Genomic DNA, 22,281 nt, shown 5'->3' with positions numbered 1-22,281 from the left:
CCTACAAATCCAGAAATACTTCTCATCTTCACAAGTCATGTGACACTCGGCGCATTTTATTGAGCACCAGAAACATTCCATGTACAGTTCCAGACAGTGAGATACATCAGTGGCTGAAACAGACAAAAAAGCCTCTAAGATCTTTCATTTTAGTAAGGGAGATAGATAATAAACTACGTAAATTACATACTGCTGAAAGGTCATAAAAGTGCTATTGAGGGGAAAAAGCAAGGAACAAGGATTAGGGTGCAGGGGACAGGGGAGTACGCCAAAACGTTGCAACTTTAAACATCACAGTCAAAGAAGGACTAAGAAAATGGCATAAGCAAAGACTTGAAGGAGAGAAGGCTGTCTGGGAAATAGCTTTACCCACAGAAGACACAGCAAGTGCAAAGGCCCTGGGTGTTCAAGGAGGCAAGTGTGACTGGAGTGGAATAAGCAACAGGGAGAGTAGTACGAAATGAGGTCAGAGACATAAAAAAGGGGATCAGAGGACCCTTTTATGGGCTGTAGGTACAGGTCTGTAAGAGGTTTGCTTTCACTGAGTGGCACAGGAAGCCACTGGAGGCTTCCGACCAGAGGAAGACAAGATCCGACATTTTAGCGGGATCACCCTGGCTGCTGTCTTGTGTAGACCGCGGGAAGGCGTTGCACGGAGAACCAGCCAGGCTGCTGTAATAATCCAGGTGAGAGATGACAGCGACCTAAACCCAGGTGGCGGCAGAGAAGGTAATAAAATGTGCTCAGACTCTGGAGAAAATGTTGACGGTCGCACTGACAGGATTACTGACCGATGGACGTGGATACGAAGGAGACGAAGGTTTATCTCTGGGTTGAACAGCTGGACAGACAGTGTCCCACTGACCAAGACAGGGGACATCTGTAAAACAGCTGCAGCACTTCCAAGAATCTAGGAAGATCTCCATGTGGCGGCTCTCACACCAGTCTCCCGAGAGCAACACGTCCCCACCCTGCACAGACACTGGCGTGTGAGTATTTGGTAGCGTATTCTTGCAACTCATCTGTAGCTTTAACATTCTTCAAAATGAAAAGTGGGGTTGGGGTGCGGTTACAATGATCAGTGACTGGGCCCCCACGTCTGTGCAGTAAACAAGTGCTACTGCTTCTACCTCCAGCACAACTTCTTGATTTTGTCCCTGCCTCCCTATTACCACTGCTCATACCTTAAAGTCAGGTCCTAATCACTTCTCGCACTAAACAAATCAGATTCTCTTTCTTGATTTGCAACATTCCCTGGCTATCCTCCTGTTAAGCAAAGCTAACATACTTCAACTTCTGCCAAACAAAATCTCAACTCTTTGGCCTGGCCTTCATTTTCCACGATCTAACTCCACTCTGCCTGTTTCACAGTCTCATCCTGTGTCACATCTTCTCTGCACTCCAGTTAATCTGAACATTTACATCCCCACACACCTGCTTCTCCGCTGAGCCTCCTCTCTCCACCCACAGGAGCCTTCCCTCCAACTTCACCTCTCAAACTCCTATCCACCCTTCAAGACCCAGGTCACAGGCAGCCTCCTTCCTGAAATCTAACCCTGCCCCAACCCCCAGCTGGAAGTGACCTCTTTCCTTTGAATCTCTAAAGCGTACGGTTCCTGCCTCCCTCATGGAGTCTAACCATATTGTCTTCGGACCTCTCCTTAGAAATGTTTAGTTGTGTGTTTGTGTGTTCCCTTCAGTATTTATACTGAAAGCATCTCTAGAGTAAAAGATATCTTCCTTTTCCTCCAATCCCAGCATTACACAAAGAACTCTGCACACATTACAGGCTTTTAAATGCTCTTGATTATTTCCTAGCAATCCATTAAAAGGAAGTTCTACTCCATCAAGGGAAGAATCTATAAATCACAGAGGGTCCCAAAAGGACCATTTATAAAACCTCTTCAGGACTGAGACTTAAATAGAATTCAGAGAGGTATTATCTCCTCATGGGTTTGAGCCATTTGCAGAAGAAATATCAAAAACTTGGATCCAAACTCTGGCAGGTGGCAGGACCCCCAGGAATGCCTCGACAGACAGTGGCCAATCTGAGACAGAGCGAGACAAGCCCAAGAAGAGAGCAGCTGCCTCTGAAAGAGTAGGCACGTCAAATGTGTTCCTGTGGGTGAAGGTTTAAAAAAAATGTTTCTAGACTGATTTGCTTCTCACTTAAAGGGAGGGGGAGATCTACACAGCTCTTCAAGTGGTTTATCTACAAAACTGTGTGACCCCAAGCACACTGACTTCTAACAGCAGAAGAAATGAGCAATGCTTCCTGTACTGGGTCTGACGGTGCCCCACCTCCCCCAAATTCATGCGCACTTCAGAATGTGACCTAATTTGGAAATAGGGTCTTTGCAGAGGTAAATAGTGAAGATGAGGCCATAATGGATTAGGGTGAGCCCTAAACCCAATGACTGGTATCTTTATAAGAGAAAGGAGAGGAGGACTCAGACACAGAAACACGGGAACGAAGGCCCTGTGACAGTGGAGGCAGAGACTGGAGAGATGCAGCCACAAGTCAAGGAGCACCAGGGATGGCCGGGAGGCACCAGGAGCTAGAAAGAGTCAGAGAAGGATTCTCCCCTAGAGCCTTCAGTGCGAGCCTGGCCCTCTTGGACGCTAGCTTCCAGAGTTGTGAGAGAAAACAGTGCTGTTGTTTTAAGCCATGCAGTTGCAATTTGTTCCAGCAGTCCTAGGAAACTAAATACTTCCCTTCTGATTTAATCACTCAACAACCATATGAGCCACTTAGCACGCATAAGACACTGGCAGAGAGATGATAATGGTGCTTCAAAGCACAATTAGGAACGACAGCCCCTGCCTGGGTGACTTGGGGTTGGCATCCTCCAAGAATGAAACTGAGCTGCATCCTGAGCTACAATGAACAGGATCAACAAGGTAAAGAGAATTCCAGGCAGGAATAATAGCATATGTTAAGGCTCAGAAACATAAAAAGGAATACTAAGTTTAAGGAGTAGTGATAAAAAAAATTCAGTGTGACCAAAACATCTACTCTAAATGTGTGGCAGAAAAATAAAGCCAGATAATGAAGAGACAAAAAAATAATAATTCACTCTAACCAATTTTTTTTTTAAAACACACAGATAATGAAGAGCGATATGCCGTACTCAGGATTCTGAACTTTATTCTATAGGCAGAGAATCAAATCATCAATTTGTTCCTGGGGAAGTTCTCTCCGGCAGCAGTACGGAGGGCAGCCAAGAGTGGGGGAGCCACCAATAGCTCGTCAACAACCCGAGAGAAAGACAACGTCCTCAGCGAGGAAGTGGAGGTGACAGGCGACAGACTCGGGCCTTTCTGAAGGAAAACTGACAGGATTTGGTAGCCAAGTGAATATAGAAGAGAGGAGAATGTAGGGGATGACGCCCAGTTTCCTGGCTTGGGAAAAGCACTTACTAAAATTAGCCAAGGTAGTCACTGGAAGGGAGGGAGGCGGGGGTGGCAGAACAGACTGGCCCGGAAGGACGCCTAGGAACATCCAGTTCAGTGGGAAGCAAGAGCAGCATACAGTGGACACTAAAGTCATAAGAAGGGGACAAGATCACCCACAGGAGGAAAAAGAGAAGAGGGCCGAGAACAGTCTTGGAGAAAATCGATGTTTAGGAAACAGGTGGAACAACAGGGGTGGGAAAGGCCCTGAGGAGGCAAGAGGCAGGACCAGGATAAAACGGTGCTTCCAAAACCAAAGAACAAGAGTCACAAGGAATAGTGATCACATCAACAAAAATATCATGGGGTCAAACAAATTAGGGGTGAAAAAAAATGTGTCCAGTGGATCCATCAGTCAAGCCACTGGCAATCCGGATATAACCTGTTTCCTTGGAGCAAAAGAAGTGCTCCGCACTGAGAAGTGAAGGGGAGTCACAAAGATAATAGTGACTGGTGAAGATTTTTTTTTTAAGAGGTGTGACAGCAAAGGGAACAGAGGCAAGTGCACCCAAGTTCCCACAACTGCTCCACTACCAAGTCCTGCAGGTTTCCACGTAAATGTCTCTGTTTGTTTCCTTCCTCCAACGCGCCCAGTCTGATTCAGAAGCTTCATGGAGGAGGCTGCCCTGTGCCGAAGTTTCAAGCATGGGGGGCTGGGATGTGTGGGGTTTAGGTACAGAGAATGGAGAGGACGGCAACGCAGGAAAAGGGCCCAAAGGCACAACGGTGGATGGTGCAAAGTGTCTTCAGCATCACCATGTGCAGACACACCAGTCTTGCTGGTCTGTCTGGGGAAACACTGAGATGAAGACTTTAAAGTTGGGTTGAGACCACACCGCGGAGAACCCTGAATGCCAGGCTATGCAGTATGGACAAATATAAATAAGTATTTCAGGAAGGCAAATAAGACACTTGGTCTCTTAGACTCACAGCGAGAAGCCTGTGCTAAGGCCTACCCCTCTCACCTAAAACCTGATTCTTCTCTTACTCTAAATTCTTTCAAGACCAAACTGTTGACTTTCTAAGGCTTCCTGGGCCAATACCCAGTTCATAGGGACCTCCTCTTGTGAACTTCTACACTGTTTACTGTCCTGTAGCCTCTCACAGGTAAAACTATTCCAACTCAACTCCAAGCTGGTAGGTGGGCAGAGATTAGGTTTTCTTTCATCTTAGTCTCAGCACCTTCTAGTAACAACTCAATAAATACTTGAGTTAAAAATCAGCTGAAAGCATCATTAGAAGGCTAAATGTGTAAAAGAAAACCCCCAAGCGTAAACCATCTCAAAACTCACGATGAGGGTTATATATGCCTTTGTCTCCCAATTAAATAATCCAAGTCCATTTTTTTTTAAAGGCCAGGCACATACCAGATAATCTTGGGACAGCAGATTGAAATTAAAATGCTGGTATTTACAGTTTAACTTCATTTTCCATCAGCAGGTGGCTGGCCTGTCTACTGTACTCCACAGGCAAGCCACCCTCTTGAAGTTTACACCTTAGGTGGAAAACATATCTTCCCTAATGATGAAACACAACTCGGGAGGCACTCTTTTCCTGGTACTTGGGGTATGGGACACACGTGGCTGGGTTCATTCATTTATTTATTCGCACATTTACCGAGCTTCTCTAAAGACCAAAAAAACTACCAGTGGGAGGAGAGTATAGCTCAGTGGTAGAGTGTGTGCTTAGCATGCACTAGGTCCTGGATTCAATCCCCAGCACCGCCACTTAAAAAAAAAAAAAAAAAGTTAACAGGTGTTGGAATGACAGATCCTCAAGACGGTGCTAGGGACAGTGCTGCTGCAGGTCTGCAGGTTTGTTCCACACAGTTAGAGAGGAAACAGTTATTGGCTTTATTTACGTGGTATAGAGCTTTGAATTAAAAACAAAAAAGAATCTGTCTGGCACCAGGACAATTCTAAGTGTACGGTTAATCGTGTCCATCTGATCTGAGGGCTTGGTGGGAAGGACAAAGTTTAGACAAAGAAAGTCAGCTAGGTCAGCTCCTCACCCTTGCTCTTTCCAGGCTCCTGCTCGGGGGATGGACACAGGGACTCCGGAGACAAATGCTCAGGCAGCTTCTCCATGGGCTGGGTCCACTCCCCGGTGCCGCTCCAAGGCCAAGATCTTGTCTAAATGCTCTTCAGAACCCGACACGAGGGACCAGCAGTCACTTCAGGAAAGAGCGACAAGGGGGCAGATGTAGGGAAAACGGTGGGTGGCGTCTCCCGGGAGGCTCCGTCCGCCTGGCGGGCAGGCTGGGCCCCGCCGCCGAGGAGCCGCCCGGCCCGCAGCGCCCCCCGCCCGCGCCCCGCGGAAGTCCCCGCCGCCGCCGCCGCCGCCCCGCGCCGCCCGCCCGCCCCTCTCCCGCCAGCCCGGGGTCGCGGGACCCCGACACTCACTCTCTGCCCGCCGAGCGCCCAGTGCCGGCGACCTGGGCCTCCAGGGGGACGCCTGGAAACGCGGGTTCCTGGGCGCGCACTTCCGGGTCCCATCTAGGCAGCTCGGAGGTCTAATCTCGATCGCGGGTTCTCTAGGGGCCGCTGGGGAGCTGGATGGGGACCTCCTTCGGCGTTTGTCCTCCTCTCAAGGAAGGGTTGCAGGACACAAGATTTCTCCACTTGCCCCTCATCGCCCAAGTGGACTTAGGATCTAAACCGGTTGTTGCTTCCTCATCCCCACTGTCCCGTGTGCAGCCCACTTGCCTGCTCAGCTCTTCTCCTGCCCTGCTTTACCACCCACCTCCACATCCTTTCTTCATGATCACAGGCCACGCTGACCCTGCCGGGCCAAAATCCGTTACCTACACCCTCAGTCCAGCCTGTCCTTCTCTCCCTTTGCCGTTCCAACCCACCTGGTGTCCCTTCCATACGCAGGCCTCCCAGTTTTGCCTGGAGCATGTACCATGGTACCAATGGGTTTAAAGAGAAAGAAAAACCTTAGAGATAGGGTCAGGGTCCCAACACCTACCGCACCTGGAGTACAGGGTTGCTGAGGCACATATGATACGCTGAGCCAGGAAAGAAGATTAAGGAAATGAGTTGTTCACGTTAAAGAGGACTTTCCTGCTAAACTCAAAAATAACTACTGAAACTAACATGATCTCATGAATACAATCCCGTGTAGCTGGTACTTTTCACTATCTTACACGCCAGAAGCTGCAGAGTTAGTAAGCAAACTTGAGGCAGGATTTGAACCCTGGCCCATTGAAACCAGAGCCTGGCAGCTAACCACACCTGCCAATGGAAAGACAATGGAGGAAGACTGCGGGAAATTTTGTAAATGAGCAACTGTGGGCAAGAAAAAAAGACAGACACCTGTAATTATGCCTCAGTTGTAACTTTATAAACATGGGTGAAATACAAATATAAGAGGTTAACCATTTTCTTAAAAGTGAAGAGAGTGAATGCTATTGAGCAACAAAATAAAAAATTCCAGTTTGTATTTTCTTGTTGGTTTGTACAGGGTACCATCTATTTGAAACCATTCTTAACAGCCTTAGATTTAACATGTGGTTCCTTCATGCACTCCTGTTTTGAAGGGAGTGTAAGATGTGATGTCATAGGAAACAAACATTAGAAAGAAGGGACAGGTCACAGTTTGCTGACCCCAGCAGGAAGTGCCTGCCAGGAGGCAGTTACCACAGCCCACGATGCCTAATGAATGATTCCTCTAGTCATATTTAAGTTCTCCTAACCCAGGGTATCCCTCCCTGGACAATGCTAGTCCTCCACGGGTAAAGTCTGGCTCATTCTCTCTTTTTTAGATTTTATGCTAAGTGTCTCTCCTCTTACTTTAGTGGTTTTTATATTAGTATGTACATGAATCACTTGCTGGCACTCACTATATGACCAGTAGCTTTTACATTACCTCATTTAATTTTCATGCTATTACTAACTACGTTGGATAGACAAGAAAACTAGAAAGGCTAAGTAAAATGCCCAAAGTCATACAGCTAGCAAAGAAAGTTCAAACATAGGTATATCTAATTCCAAAGTCATTGCTTTGACTAACCAGTTTGTCTTCTCTACTCAATAGACTGTTTGATTAGGTTAACTGTACCCATCGGCTAGCACTAAATATCACAGTGCCTGGTAACTGTATTACTGAATGAGTGAAAGGACATACGAGGTTACATTTTTGGATGTGAGAACTCCATAGTGCTTTGATGACATAACACCCTAGGGGCTTCCTCTGAAGTTTGTTCTTAAACCCTCAGTTACTTAACATACTATTTCCTAGGGTGAGGCATTCTCCAAAGAGCTCATTTATTATTGCCTTGAAAATGCCATACTCTTTCATATGCAGGCCTTCTGACATGCTTTGCCTGAAATGCTCTCCCTGCTCCACTTTCAGTGCTCTCTCTCCAGTCTACCTCTATCTACTCTTGCTTAAGCCAAAAACCTAGGAATCAAACTTAATTTTCCCACTATCCACTTTGCTCCACTGCTGTAATACAGCCAGAGGTAAGAGTAAATCTTGGTAGGAAAACATCCATCAGCAAGTTCTAGTTCCCAGAAAAAAAAACTAAGAGCACATCTGGTGCACTGAGAAATGGAAATACCAATCTAGTGATGGCAGTGGAGCTGTCTTGACAGGAGACAGTAATTTGGGAGCTTTGACCTATGGCCTGTCATTGTCAAAATTGTCTAAGCCTGTTTCAGAGAATGGTGCGGGGGTAGGGAGGTTCTGAGTGGCTCCCAAAAGATAATGGGATATTTTCTCCCAGCTTCCCAGAAAGCTCTGGGAACATTTAGGATCAGCTGCAAACGAACAGTAAATCACTGGGTATGTAACAGGGAATGAAGAGCTATCAAAGAAAACATCTCTTCTCTGGGTTCTGGGATGTGTCTGATACCAACACCATGATGACGGAAAGCTTTGGAGTCAAACAGCTCCGACTTGGAGCCATTAACTTGCTGTGTGACACTAACAGGTTCTTCAACCTCTCTACACCTCAGTTCCTCTGTAAAACAGAGCTGGCTCCCTTGCGAAGGTGTTGTCTGCATATGTGCATACATACATATATGTAAGTAGGCAAGTGGACAGATACATAAAATTAAGTGTCCCAACTATTAGATTTCTTCTCCTCCCTCCCCCATCTTCCAAGACTAAAAAGACTAAGAACACTAACTCATATTATATTGGACCGATTAAATATCAGTAAGCTTAAAGGGACAAGTTACTTGCCCTCAAGGATTGTTCTGGTTTCTCTTTTTTTTTTTAATGTGGGGTTTTTATTTTTTAAAAAATTCTGCCTAACTCCACTGAAACCTCAAACTATTTACTCTTACTCTATGTTTGAACACCATCCCAATCGAATGACCCTTTAAATCTTGAGCATTTAGACTTTTTTCAAGAGGTCTGTGGAAGAGCAAACTTTGTATCCATATGGAGAGTGACCTATTCCTGCTGTGAAGCAGGTTTCTAGAAGGAACTGAGTCACAGCCAGGAAGGTGATTCCAAGATTCCCAAATGCTTCTGGCTGAGGACTTCAGATTTTATTTGAAACAGATTCTCAGAGTATCAAACACACCTTTATTCAAGTGGAAGTATAAAAGCACATTCCTAAACCAAATGCATACATGTGATTTTTACATTTTCTTCTATTTAGAGATTACTTAATCCTCTGTTTCATAATCACCAGAGGTGACACTGGTCTCTATTTGTAACGGTATACATGTTCATAAACAGGAAAAAAAAACATGCATTTTTTTCATTTGCTTTTACATTTAGATCAATTCATTTAGGTCCCTGCCTTGCCCTGATGAGACCTTATGCTTGCTGATGGCTAAGAGGTCAAATATGGCTGGAGAACTATCCTAGAGGTTAGCCACAAGAGGCTTACAAAGCAAAGCATTTCTATATATTTGTTAAGGACTCCCCAGTGAATATTTTAACATATGGACTATGAAAGCCTGAATCGCTGGAACAACTAGAATTTTAAGTAACACTTGTCTTATTCACAAAATGTTATGATGCTTAAGATGGGAAAATATAACGAAATGCTTTGACATCATCTAAAAAATCATGAACTCTTGCTAGGTGTTATGACAGTGACCCTGAACTCTGGAGCCAACATCTGTGATCAGTTTCATCAGCCTAAAAAACCCATGTTCTTTTATATGGCCTCTAGACTCAAGCAAAATACAAAAAATATGCATGTAGAAACAACTATACACTTCAAATACTGACCTGAATTGATGAGGGGAGACTGAGTGCAGAAATCCAAACAGATAATAAAACAAATTTTGTTAACAGTTAAATTTTACAGGTATTTCCGCCATTCTTGAAATACGCTCTCTGGAAATATAAGAGCAGCAACACCTTTGATGGAAGGCAGCATTCCCTTATGAAGATCTCTGATTTCTTAAGTGTAAATTCTTTATGTTTTATCCTATCAAAAATAGACTTAAGCATTTTGCTGGCCTTCAGTGGACATAGATAAAATAATTCTAAACTTAGGCATGCAGAGTAGGTGCTGAATATAGCTAAGTCACCACCAGTCTTGTTGGCACAGATTGTTAACACAGCTAAGAACTTGGGTGTCACTTGAAAATGTTTAGCTGCCTCCACAAACTCAGGGGAAGCAGAATCCTTCATACTCATGGATGGACAGGATGTGTAAATCCAATTCTTTTAAAGGAAGATGCTTTACATTAGGAAAGAAGACACCATAACAGTAAGTAGGGATGGCATACCTGCTAGTGTAAAGCTTTTTTAAAACTAGGAAACCATCACTGAAGGTGCTTGAGAGAATGGAGACATCAACAAGAATCCAAATGTTGTGGCCGGAAAGGAACAGGGTCCTCAGGAAAGAGCAGGCCTAAGAGTCTGTTTTGGAGAGATCTTTGGCTGAGAACAGCAGAAAAAGCTAAATGACAAACTTTTCAGAAGTTGGTATGTTTTAACATTGGTGTATTAACATATCTTAGGGAAGCTGTGAACAGTAAGAACCAATTTCAGGAAAAATAAAAATGTTTATAGGCCACATTAAAATAAAAATAGCTTAAATGAGATCCATAAATAAAGTATACGTACCTACTTGTAACACCTATTAAATAAAAGAATGCCATGAGAAAACAGTCACTCAGACTAGATTCTTCTGCAATGAAAAAGATTGGGACTATAATAATTCCATACACAAATAATAATTTTCTCTTCAATATTTTGATGTTGAGTAAAGCCTTAAATATGGTGCTAAATGTTTCCATTTACATCAGCTTCTGGTCTGGTGTGGATATTCTGATGAAAAGACTTGAACTCCTACTGAAAGATCTGTCACGTTTACTATACCCAAATGATCTCTCTTGGGTACAGACTCCGATGTTGAATGGCTGGAATATGGCTGAATCTTCCCACACATACACATTTATTACATTCGTAGGTATTCTGCATGGAATGAGTTTGATGCTCAACAAGGTAGTTTCTTTGACTGAAGGCTTTTTCACATTCATTTCAGAGATGGAATTTTTTTACAGTATGAATCCTCCAATGGTGACCAAGGTACGAAAATAGCATGAAGCATCTATCACATTCAATATATCTGTAGGTTTTCTCATTGGTTTGGGTTTGCAGGTGTCAAGAGTTTAACACTGACTAGTAGCCTGCCTACATTTGTCACATTCAAAGGGTCTCTGGTGTGAATCCCCCAATGCTGAATAAAGGCTAAGCTGTGACTGAGGCTTTACCACATTCAGTCCACACACGATTTCTCCCTGGTGTGAGCTCTCAGATGTTGAATGAGGCTTGAACTTGACTAAATGTCTCCCCACTCTCATCACATTCATAAGGCTTCTCTTTGGTATGAATTCCTTGATGGTGAACAAGGTGTGCTCTCTGACTGAGGTTCTTTTCCCATACATCACAATCAAAGGCTTTTTCTCTGGCAAGGACTTCTTGTTGCAGGACGAGATCTGAGCCATGACTGAAGCTTTCCTCATAATCATTACACTCATAGGATTTCTCTTTCCTATGAGTTTTGTGATGCTGAATAAGGCATGAGGTTTGACTGAAAGCTTTTCCACATTCATTACATTCATGCGGTTTCTCTCCTGTGTGAATTCTTTGATGCTGAATAAGATGGGAATTCAATCTGAAGTCTTTTCCACATTCATTACACGTGTAGGGCTTTTCTCTGAGACGAATTCCGTGATGTTTAATAAAGGTCAACCCACGTTCATTGTAGTCATAGGACTTGTCTTCACGATGGACCTTCTGATGTTCGGCTAGGTACGAGGTATGGCAGAAGTCACTGCCACACACAGTACACTTACAAGACATCTCTCTGTGAACTCTCTGATGTTGAGTAAGGTGTACGCTACGACTGAAGACTCTTTCACAATTGCTACATTTATAAGACTTTGCTCTAGTGTGAATTCTCTTATGTTGAATAATGTCTGAGCTCTGACTACATGACTTATCAGACACGTCACAGGATTTATCAGATGCTTCACATTTGTAGGGTTTTTCTCTAGTGTGTATCCTTTTATGCCGACTAAGGCTTGAGCTCTGACTGAAAGATTTTTCACATTCTTTACATTTGTAGGGTTTCTCTCTAGTATGAATTCTCTGATGTCTAGAAAGGGCTGAACTCTGATAGAAGATTTTCTCACACGCATCACATTTATAGGATTTCTCAGTGGCAGGCATGCTCTCACATTTGTTAAGGTGGGAGAGTTCCATTAAACTTTCCTTATATTCACTACTATGAAAATCCTGTGTCAGATTTACTTGTTCGTGTTTACCAGCTGAATTCTGGTTGAGGTCCATGTCATACTTATCAATGTCATCAATATTCTGTATTCTAAGAACTCTCTGATCTGTATCAAGAGTAGAGTCCAGACTAAAGTGTTTTTCAGGTTCATTACATTCACTGTTCTTCTCACCAGTGAAGGTTTTCTTACTGATTGTTATTTGCCTAAACTCTCTCTCCAGGAAGAGAAATTTCCTTAGGATTTCCTGAAGCCTTTCTAATCTGTCCTCAGGCTTAGACACTTCTCTAGTCTCAGGAACCTGGGCAATATCCTTTTTGAGTCTTCCTACTCTCACTTTGTATGAATGTACTTCTTCTGGAATTTTCTGCTTAGCAATCAACAGCTTGTTCTCTTCTCTGGTCTCTCCATCTGATTCAATACATAAATAGAAAATGCAAATGTAATCTGTACCTGGCTTAGAAAAAGAAAACTTAAAACTAAATAATCTACAATCTACCAGGGTAAGTTTATTTACTCTAAAACACAGGCACAAAATCTCAAAAGCAGCTGTAAGGACATGAATCGGAGCAGGGAGGTAGGAACCAAGTGGTTCAGGTTGTGGTAGAAACAGAAGGATGTTCAGCAGAATAAGAAGATAACCAATTAAGGTGTCTCAAAGGAGGTAATAGGGAAATAGTTCAACAGAATTACAGATAAGCAATTTGAATAGGGTCCTAGTACAATTTACGGATAAGGGATGAAATAAATGGAAAGAGCTCATTAAAACTGAAGGGAAAGAGCTCTCCACTCTGGGATGCAGAGCTCTACACTGACTGCCAAAGCAGCTACAGCTTGGCTCAGCAACTAGACTTTAATCCTCTACTAATTCCATGTGATTGATCCTGCCTTACTCACCTGAGTAGTCATCTCTTAAGACTTCTCTATTCTTAGTTTCCAGATCAAAGACCTGTAGATCTTGTTCCAGCTGAAAGATCCCATCAGGCTTGGAAACTGGATATCCTGCTCACAAAGAAGGAAATGGGATGTGGCAATTTATCCGCAGATACTACACCAGCCACTTCTTCTCTTAATGGTTAATAGAGAAAGTAAATTCTTAGAAGACATTAGGAAGGCCTGGAGAGAAAGAAGGGCAAAGACCCTCAGGGAGCTCACATTTGTGCTCTAGAAAGAAGTGTGCTTAAGGGGCAAGTTGATGACTTTGGAGAGCAGAAGTATTCATTTAAACATTATTCAGACCAGGGAATCTGTACATGTGTGTACCTGTTTTCACAGAAATTATCATTATCACTCTTCATCTCTTGCCAACAGATCAGTCTTTGTATTAGACCTGGTCAAAATGGAGGTCATCAAAATAGAACTCTGCTGGACTGGAAAAAAAGGTGAATACTCAGGCACCTGTTGTGTGGTGAGCTAAACTAGCAGCAGAATCAGTGACTACTGAATAAATATTCCAAGGACCAATCTCAAGAAACAACTCATTTCAGAACACATGAGGAAAAAAATAGTATGACACCTCCTTACCCATTAGCTTATATTCTTGTTTATTCAACAAACATTTGTGGGCTGCCTCCTACAAGCAAAGTATGTAGGAGATAAAGAGCCCAAGCAGTTAAGGTCTATCCCCTCAAAAACCTTACACTCTAACTGCAGAGACAGAAAGAAAGAATGTGTTCTAACATGACATACTGAGGCAAGTGCAATAAAAGTGCGTTTTCACATAAAATGGTCTTTCTCTGGCTTGCATAATGGATGGCTAGATCTAATTTCCTTTAAAGCAAAAGCAAGAAGCAGTCTGCTTCTGAGCGAGGCAGAACTATCACAGTATCAAAGGGGCAGTTTTCATCTATATTCAGCCCATAAAGCTTCTAGTAGCACACATACAAGGTCTAGTTCAAGCCCCTCACCTCCAAAAGCCTTTCTCTCTACTTACAGAATATCTACAAAGTGTATTATTTGTTCCTCTTACCCTGACATGTCTGTATATAATGGAGTTTATAGATTTTTTTAAAACTGTTTTCAGGTATTATCATCATTACTTGACCTATAAACTCTCTGATACCAGACTATGTATCTTGTATCTTGCACTTCATCCAATTCACTTACTCAAGAGATATTCATTGAGTGCCAATTTTGTGCCCAAGTGTGTCAACAGATATTCACTGTTTTAAAAAGGGCTCTGGGTCTAAAAAATATGATAAGCCAACAGCTGCCCTATTGGGATTCCACGTGAGAGCCTATGAGCAGGGATTCAGAACAGCTATAAGAAAGGCATTTACTGTGTTTCTGAATGGGCATTACTAGAGTCGCTTCTCTTTTTGGAAATTTATTTTAGTTAAGGACCTCCATGACAAATTAAATAGTTTTGCAAGTATATAAAAAAAGTATGGCATGAAGCAGCAACTATTCTGCTGAGAATTCTGATAACCTAATTTGCAAATTTTAACCAAGATATTTATTAAGGTGTTTCTAAGTATTTGATAATTAAAACAAATCTTTGTTATTTTCTCTATGTATACACTTAAAACCACATATGCACAATAAAAAGATCATCTACATGTGGGATGAGGGGTTGATTTTAGACACATGTTTAAGACAATGTAGGAAGGCAGGAGAGAGAATGCCTAGGGGGCAGTCAGAGATCCAAGACTGCAGTTCAGGAGAGAGAACAGAGTTCAAGAGATAGACTTAAAGTCACTTGTATTATCATTATCATCAAAATATTAAGCTCAGATTTACTAAGCATTTGGTAGGTAAGAAATATCACACCAAGAGCTTTATAAGCTTTCACTCACTCAATACTCACTATATCTTCATGAGGTAGGAGTTATTGTTTTTACCAATTTTTCAAATGGGAAAACTAAGACTCAGAAAGATTAAGTAATTTCCTCAAGGTCATGGTAACTGGTGAAGCTAGGGCTCAAATTCAGTCTTATTGCAGAAACTGGCTTTTAAATAATCTATCACCAAAAAATAATGATTGTGAATGAAATTGATCCCTTCCTCTAAATTTGTACAGAATGAGAACAGAAGACTAGCATATCGACAACGGAGCAAAAGGTGAAAACAATAAAAAGAACAGAGAAACGGTAATTAGAACAATACATGGAGAGCCAGGATCCAACAGGCTTGGAATTATGGCTATTTTAATAAAAGGGATCTAAGAAAACATTAGTGTCAAACAAATGAAAATCTCTTTATAACAAAAATCCAAAACCCTAGACACAGTCTGAGTAATACTCAATCCCAGAAAATTCCATCGTAAGGAAATAATTTGAACACTCTCTCGAAATTTTTGTTTGTATTAGGGAATCTGGTCTGTAGCTCGTATCACTTGCTGTCCTTTCCAGAAAAACATTCAGTAACTACCACAAGCCAGGTTCTTACATACATAATCTAATTTAATCCTTGGCACAAGACAGAAAGTAGACATTATTTTTCATGTTTTATAAATGAAAAAATTCATTATAATCAGCTGAAATAATCTGTTCAATCACAGATGGTAAATGGAACCCATAGTTTATATTGTTTCCTATCTATGCTAAGGATCACAGAAAGCATTAAAGCAGGTTTTCTTATCACTGGTCTGAATGCCTTTTTCCTAAATTTAAATCAAAACTCAATGCTTTCAAAATATGTATTTGCTTTAAATTTTTATCTAAAATTACTTGATTTTTTAATTAAAACATTAAATCTTTTAAATTTAAACCTTGACCGTTTCCTAATTAGATTTATTTTAATTTAATCTGGTCTCTAAAAATAACATTTAAAATTTACCGCACTGTTTGTCGCCTGTATCAGTGTTGTGCTAAGATTTCAGCCATCTGAAAAACTTCATGCGTTTCTTCCTGGTCCTTAATAAACATACAAAATCTCTCCTTAGCGATATCATTCTTGTGTAGATACCAATATAATGGAATGGATCCCTTGACAATTCTACTTCTTGAATGCATACCCTTTCTGCTCCTAAATTGTACAACCTTGTGCCTGTCTGTCCAATTCATCATGGCCATTTAAAATTATCACTGGAATACAGGGCCATAAAAATATAAAAAATACCACATGTGGTTGGACTAACTGACCTAAGGCACCAAAGAGTAAAAAAGAGCATGGCCTTCAGAGACAGGTCTGAGTCCCAAACCTGGCTTTGATCCTGAGGGACTCACTTAACTTCTCTTAGCCTCAATTCCTCAGGTATAAAATAGAATAATATCTGCTCACAGGCTGTATAAGGATTAAATGAGATATATGTATAGTACCTAGTAACATACTGGCTGCTCAGTATATAGTAAATAGCTGTGGCAGTGAAAGACATTCTACACAAAATCATTTCTATCCCCATGAACTCAACTTCAAAAAACAAGGGGTATGTGCCAAACAGTCCTGATTTATCAGCTTACTCATCATTAAGCAGAATTTTGGTAAGCACGTTTCTAATGCCGTCCTCTAACAGGGCACCTGCGACACTGCCCATGTGAAATGTAATCCGGGCCTTTTTCCCGGTCTTAATTTCCAACACTAAATCACAGATAACTTCCCTTCGGGTGTGACCATCAAGCCAGTAATTCACACAATAGTATATGCTTCTTTTAAGATTTGGTAATGAAAATTGTGACTTTTTACCTAGTTTTTTATTCTTTTACTCTGTATATTTACTGCTATATAGTGAAAGCATTCAACCAAAGGGCCAAAGCTCTGATGTCTGTGATAACTACAACTCAGAGCTACCACCTTGGGAAAAAGATATGAACTGGAAAACGGGGCTGCTAAGTCAGAGACTGAATTATAAAGTCCTTATTTTACAATACCAAAGATTAAGCTAAGTTAATTAAGTGTATAAACTTAAATTTCAGGTGGAATTTGCTGAACCCACAATTATAAAAATTACTTCCCAAAGACTATAAAAAAAAGTACTAAGGACATGCTGCTGACTTGGTCACAAAAGCAAGCTGAATAGGAAAGTTTCTTGTATGTAATCATGCCCAGTAGGTGTGAGTGTGTGTTTGTGTCCTGTGTGTGTGCAGAGATGACAGAGGAAATGGGATATAGTTCAGTCTAACAGCACACTGTGCTATTGGGCTGACTGAACTATGAAGTCTCTTTACTCCAAAACGTAGACAGGTTAATTGTTGGAAATTATGTAATTATTAGATAAAATTAACAGTAGTTTACAATTACATGTCACTTTACAGTTTACAAGTTGTTAAATACACATTCAATTTGATAGCCGGAATAAAGAAATTGAACTCTTTTACCCTCCCATGTTCCCTCCATCAAGACCAGAGCTAAGGAACACCTGATCAGGAAAGGTCATATAAACATATCAATCTGTACAGTACCACAAAGAATAAAGGGGACGAAGGCAGGACCCTGGAGGGGGCTACAGCAATTTAAAGGAAGGAGAAGACTAGAATGTTAAATATGAGGAAGGCCCAAGGGTCCCAGGATATTTAGGCAAGAGAACGGGCAGCTCGTGTTCACTTCAGAACAGGAGGGGCACACAATATATGTCCCACATTCTAAAATAACATGAGAAGATCATAACCGAAGAGCTGGAGTTGAACTTTGTGGTTTCTGAGAACACAAGTAGATGACCACCAACCATGGCTTCTGAATGACCTCAGAATTCAGGGTTCAAAATTTTGGTTGCAATGGAGGGCTTCCTTGGCCCCCTTGAAATTTATCAAAGGTCACTTGAGGAGCTGCGATTTTACATAGTGGTGGCATCCTGGGAAGCATCTACTCCGTCAATCAGTGTAATATCTCACAACCGTGGAAAAGGAGTTTCCGAGCAGGAACGAGCACTATCGATGGGAAGCCGATACCTGGGCCATCTCTTGGAGATTCCTGCTGAAAGGACTGCAAGTGTTTCTCCAGAGAAAGCACTTGCCTGGGTATGACTCAGGGCCGGGCAGGAATTCACACTAGGAATCCGGGTGGTGGGAAGGCGGAGAAGTATGCCTACAAAGATCAAAGAGCCAGGAATGGAAAACACACTATAAACCTGCCCAGTGGGCAGGCTGCCTCCCCACTAGATAAGAAGACCTCTTTAATCCTGAGTGTAACCAAGCAGACAAAGCAATGCCCTGGATGCCACCAGCATACGCAAAGCAAAAAAAAAAAAGAGAGAGCGAGAGAGAGAAAGGGTAATTAAGTACATTTATATTTAGAAAAAAAAAAAGCAGCAGAGACAGGCAAAATAAGAAAAAGGAAAAGAAGCAATGCTCACATCAAGGGGGATGCCAACAACTCCCACTGATGCTTTTCTCCAGCATCACAGGTTGCCTAATCTCAGCAGCCAACTGCGCCACCCAAATGGCAAAGGAGAGACTCAGTCTAAGTCTGCGTCTTCCACCGCTCGGGTGACGTTATGCAGGATAACCATCTGGGTGACTCACTGAAACGTACTCACAGTGAGTCATGTCTTTAAATCAAGTCTCTCAAATTCTGCCTGGTTGCAGATGAATTTAGGGATCTTAAGAGGTGAGGGATTATTCAACAAAGACTTCAGTCTATCTTTAAAAAAGGTATTTCTTCTGAGAAAAATGGGAAATTCTGATACAGGGGCACTGAATTACCAGAAAGGAAAGTGTGTGGTTGTGGGCTGGGAGGCCCTAGAGTCTCTCTCATAAAAAAGGAAAAGATAAGGAAAGAGAGAACTTAGGCGAAGCACCAGCAGGTTTCCCTTTTCCAACAGGGAAACCAATGCGCCACAAAAGCAGGAAACATTAACTGAGGAGAAGGAGTAGAACATCTCCTCCTCCTGAAACCCCCAAAGGAAAACCACTCCCAGACAAGATGACCTTAAAGATGGAGGATTCGGAGGCTCTAAGACCTGGAATCTGAGCCACCCTCAGAGACGTCACACTTACTGAGAAACAAGCAAGTAAAGAAGTCCTAACAAGTAAACTGAATAATAAGAAAGACAATCCTTACCCAGTGAGACCAGGTTCCCATAATTCTCTAACATCACTTCTCTGTAGAGATCCCTCTGAACAGGGTCCAGGCATCCCCATTCCTCTCGAGTAAGGTGCACAGCCACATCCTCGAATGTCACAAACTCCTGAAATAACATAGCCTGGCTGCTCTGGGGAATGAGGCCGCCACAGCATCATGGCCAGGGAATGAAGGAGACGGTATAGAGAGAGTCTGCAGTGCGCATTAATGTTGGAGAGGAGGGAGAACAGAGTAGAATCTAGGGAATAGGTTCCACAACCCTTTAACATCTCATAAGCACCCATGATGGCACCAGGGATAAAGGAACAGTGTTTGCTGGTGGTACTGGGGAGATGGAAAGGTGGTTTGGGTGAAGTCCAGGTCTCTGAAGATGATCAGTTCCCAAACTGGGGTCTGCTACTTAAAAAAAAATAGAAATCCAGACAAGGTTTATGGATGGGATGAGGAAAGGGCGACATTCAATCAGCAGCAACAGTCCCTGAGGAAAAGCAGAGGGTTCCTCAGCTCACCTGGTACCTGGCTGTCAGGAGCGCAGCTGCCTGGTCTCCTGGGCTTCCCTCATGGGGAAGAGCAGGCACCTGGGGAACAGGTGGAGCTGAGGGAGGAGAAAGGAGCCAAGAGTGAGAGCAGCCCTTTCCCAGGGCTCCCTTAAAAAAGAGAGTCAGTGGGACCCTTCTTCAGGTCGACATTATAGTAAAACCAGTGAACATTTACCAAGTACTGTGCTCTCTACCTTCTCAGCACTTGCATGTCCTACACGTTTTGACCCATGATACACAGTTTTATTATAAAATCTCACATTTCACTATATCCCATGACACGACATTCCCCTAACAAAAGGATAAGCACTGTTACCTATTTGGCAGTTGGGCAAAGCAAAGCTTAAAGACTTGCAGTGACTTGTCTGGGGACACGGTTATTTAGTAGACCTTTAACCCTTTCCCAGATACTGTTCTGTAAAGTTCATTAATCCTTCCTTTTGAGAATGGGCACTGTCTCTGCAACCAGCGTGTAAGGCCCCCAAGAATAAGGAATGGTCATCTACTTCCTCATAATCCGTTCTGCACTCTCGGTGTCCCACAGCGCTCTACACACTGTGGCACTGCACTGGTATTCCTGACACGCAAGTTATTTCAGCACTACCGTTGGCCACAAGAAATCTAAGACAAAGTTCATACAAAACAAAGGAGGTACAAGACAGATCAACCTATCCATACGTCTCATAAAATGTTATTTTATAGTCAATATGTGATACGTGTCCATTGTTACAGGCACTGGGCTCAACCAAAGAATTAAATGGTTGCTTTCTTGACCAAAATTAGCTGAGCCACAAATACTGCAGTTGCAACAGAAGGGCAGGTGGCAAAGCACAAGAGGTCAAGGAGGGAATAAAACTAAGTTAAGGGAACCAGGGGAGGAACAGGCCCTAATCTAGGAGGAAATGAAAGCAAAGCAAGGATTGTGAGACATGGCAAAAGCAGATCTTGGAAATTATTCTGAAATGTGCTAACTGGGATGAAGTGAAGGTTGTATGAAGGAAACACAGCCAGAGCAGAGTGAGTGAGTATCACTCTGCCAGCTGATCTCAACAGAGGGGCCCAAAGCAGAACTGAACTGAGTCACGTCTGTCTCACCCTTCCAGACCTCCCTGTAGGGGCCATCGTCTCATTGGAGTTCTGGCCTCTCTCATGCCAGGCCCAGGTGCCCCACTCCCAGTATCCTGGATTTAAGTGCTCTCTATGCCTTACCCCCGGTGAGTCCCTGCTCCATGTCGGTGTCCTGCACGAACTGAGGCTCTGGGGACAGACCCTCAGAGTGGGTGTCCAAAGACTGAAACTGGACCCTTGGAGATCCCGCTGCTTCTTGGGCCGGTATGTCCTCCATCCCTGTTCTGAAGGACTGTGGGGTGAGATCAGGAGAAATGATTGTCATAAGTTAAAACAGCTCATCATTTTACAGCCTCAGGACTTTGCAAAGTTATCTCACACACTGTAGATACTTAACGAAAATAGCTGATTAACCACCTAAAATAAACAGCAGAAAGAAAAATGGATTATTCAAATATTTAAGAACCAAATCATATGGTCCGAGTATGCAAGTTTATTTGAACTCCACTAATTCAGACTGTGTGGTATTTAAAAAAAAAATCAAGTAAGTACAATTTAATAAAAATTTGTGTGGAAATTTAAAATACTTAAAATGTACAAACTTCTTTCAAGGCTCAAGTATGTACCGAGAGAAACATGCTAGTTCCGATTACTCATTTTTTAAAAAGCTGGCCTCTCAGGAATTACGTGGTAAACACTGTGTCAGCCCACTTTGAATTACTGAACGGGCCTGATTAATAATTCCACTTCGGGGGTCAGCCCCTGCAGTAACTCAGACTAGGTAGGCAGGCCTTTCCCCTGATCCTGACAGTAACCCAGGGAAGGGCTGCGACTCAAACAGGTCTGACCGGTTGTCCTTCACTCCCAAGGACGCCACAGGGTTCCAACCCCCTTCCACACGGTCAGGAAGGGCCCTGGCGCCCGGTCCTCAGAAGGCCTCGCCTGGCAATGCCCTCCTCCCACTTCCCTGTGAGGTCAAGACACGGTCCCAAAAGGGCGAGGAGCGCCACAGAAACCCAGCTCACAGGAGGGCACGGTCACCGGGTCCGGATGGCTCGGCCCTCAGTCCGCGGGGCGTCCGGACGAACCCTGACTGAAGAGAAACGGGCCCTCGCACCCCGGCCCCGCACGTTCCCGGAGACAGGAGCCACCGTCAGCCAGAACCGGGCGACTCTTTCTTCTCCCGGGGGTGCTAAACAAGGCGCTGGCCCACCGCGACCCCAGAACGGCTTCCGGGGACTCACCCGAGCGGAGGGGCGGGCCAGGCGGCCGTCCCGTCGCGGACACCCTGACTCGCGGGGCCGCCCCAGCCTCTCGAGGGTCGCTCTAGACCGCTTGGAGGCCTGCGCTTCTCTGTGGTACTTCCGGAGGCGGAGTCCGATGACCGGGGGCAGGGCGGGCCCCGGATGAGGGCCCCGGATGAGGGCCCCGGATGAGGGCCCCGGATGAGGGAATTGAGGAGGCTCTTCTGCGAGGCTTTTTCACTCCCCTTCTGTCGGCCTCACCTTTCCTGCTGATCCCGCTGGCTGCTCTGTAGCCAGTATACCGGT

The 22,281-nt window shown here is 43.4% G+C and overlaps 2 protein-coding genes across 10 annotated transcripts in view; both read right to left on the bottom strand.

Annotated features, from left to right (window-relative positions):
- The window catches only part of TMEM225B (transmembrane protein 225B), a 24,851-nt gene extending 19,247 nt beyond the window's left edge, over nt 1-5,604 (bottom strand). For all 4 annotated transcript variants that reach the window (XM_074345769.1, XM_074345767.1, XM_074345768.1 and 1 more), the window contains exon 1: nt 5,465-5,604. The gene's annotated coding sequence lies outside the window, so the exon portion shown is untranslated. The remainder of the gene's footprint in view (nt 1-5,464) is intronic.
- On the bottom strand, nt 41-22,281 carry ZNF655 (zinc finger protein 655). Of its 6 annotated transcripts, XM_045524961.2 has the most exons (8): nt 21,976-22,124; nt 20,873-21,023; nt 19,634-19,719; nt 19,104-19,230; nt 13,065-13,169; nt 5,856-12,578; nt 5,465-5,626; nt 41-704 (listed from the first exon to the last, which is right to left on the bottom strand). In XM_045524961.2, exons 2-6 carry the CDS (start codon nt 21,006-21,008, stop codon nt 11,185-11,187), a joined length of 1,848 nt encoding a protein of 615 aa, XP_045380917.2. In that variant the 5' UTR covers nt 21,009-21,023; nt 21,976-22,124; the 3' UTR covers nt 41-704; nt 5,465-5,626; nt 5,856-11,184. The 6 variants fall into 6 exon arrangements, with proteins under 6 accessions (XP_045380917.2, XP_045380906.2, XP_074201827.1 ...); XM_045524950.2 differs by lacking the exons at nt 41-704; nt 5,465-5,626; nt 21,976-22,124 and adding an exon at nt 21,757-21,969 and having other exon boundaries at nt 8,969-12,578; XM_074345728.1 differs by lacking the exons at nt 41-704; nt 5,465-5,626; nt 5,856-12,578; nt 13,065-13,169 and adding an exon at nt 15,297-18,128.

Source organism: Camelus bactrianus, chromosome 18 (genome assembly GCF_048773025.1).
Source record: "Camelus bactrianus isolate YW-2024 breed Bactrian camel chromosome 18, ASM4877302v1, whole genome shotgun sequence".
NCBI classification, from domain to species: Eukaryota; Metazoa; Chordata; class Mammalia; order Artiodactyla; family Camelidae; genus Camelus; species Camelus bactrianus.
This window is presented reverse-complemented; position numbering and strand designations above follow the sequence as displayed.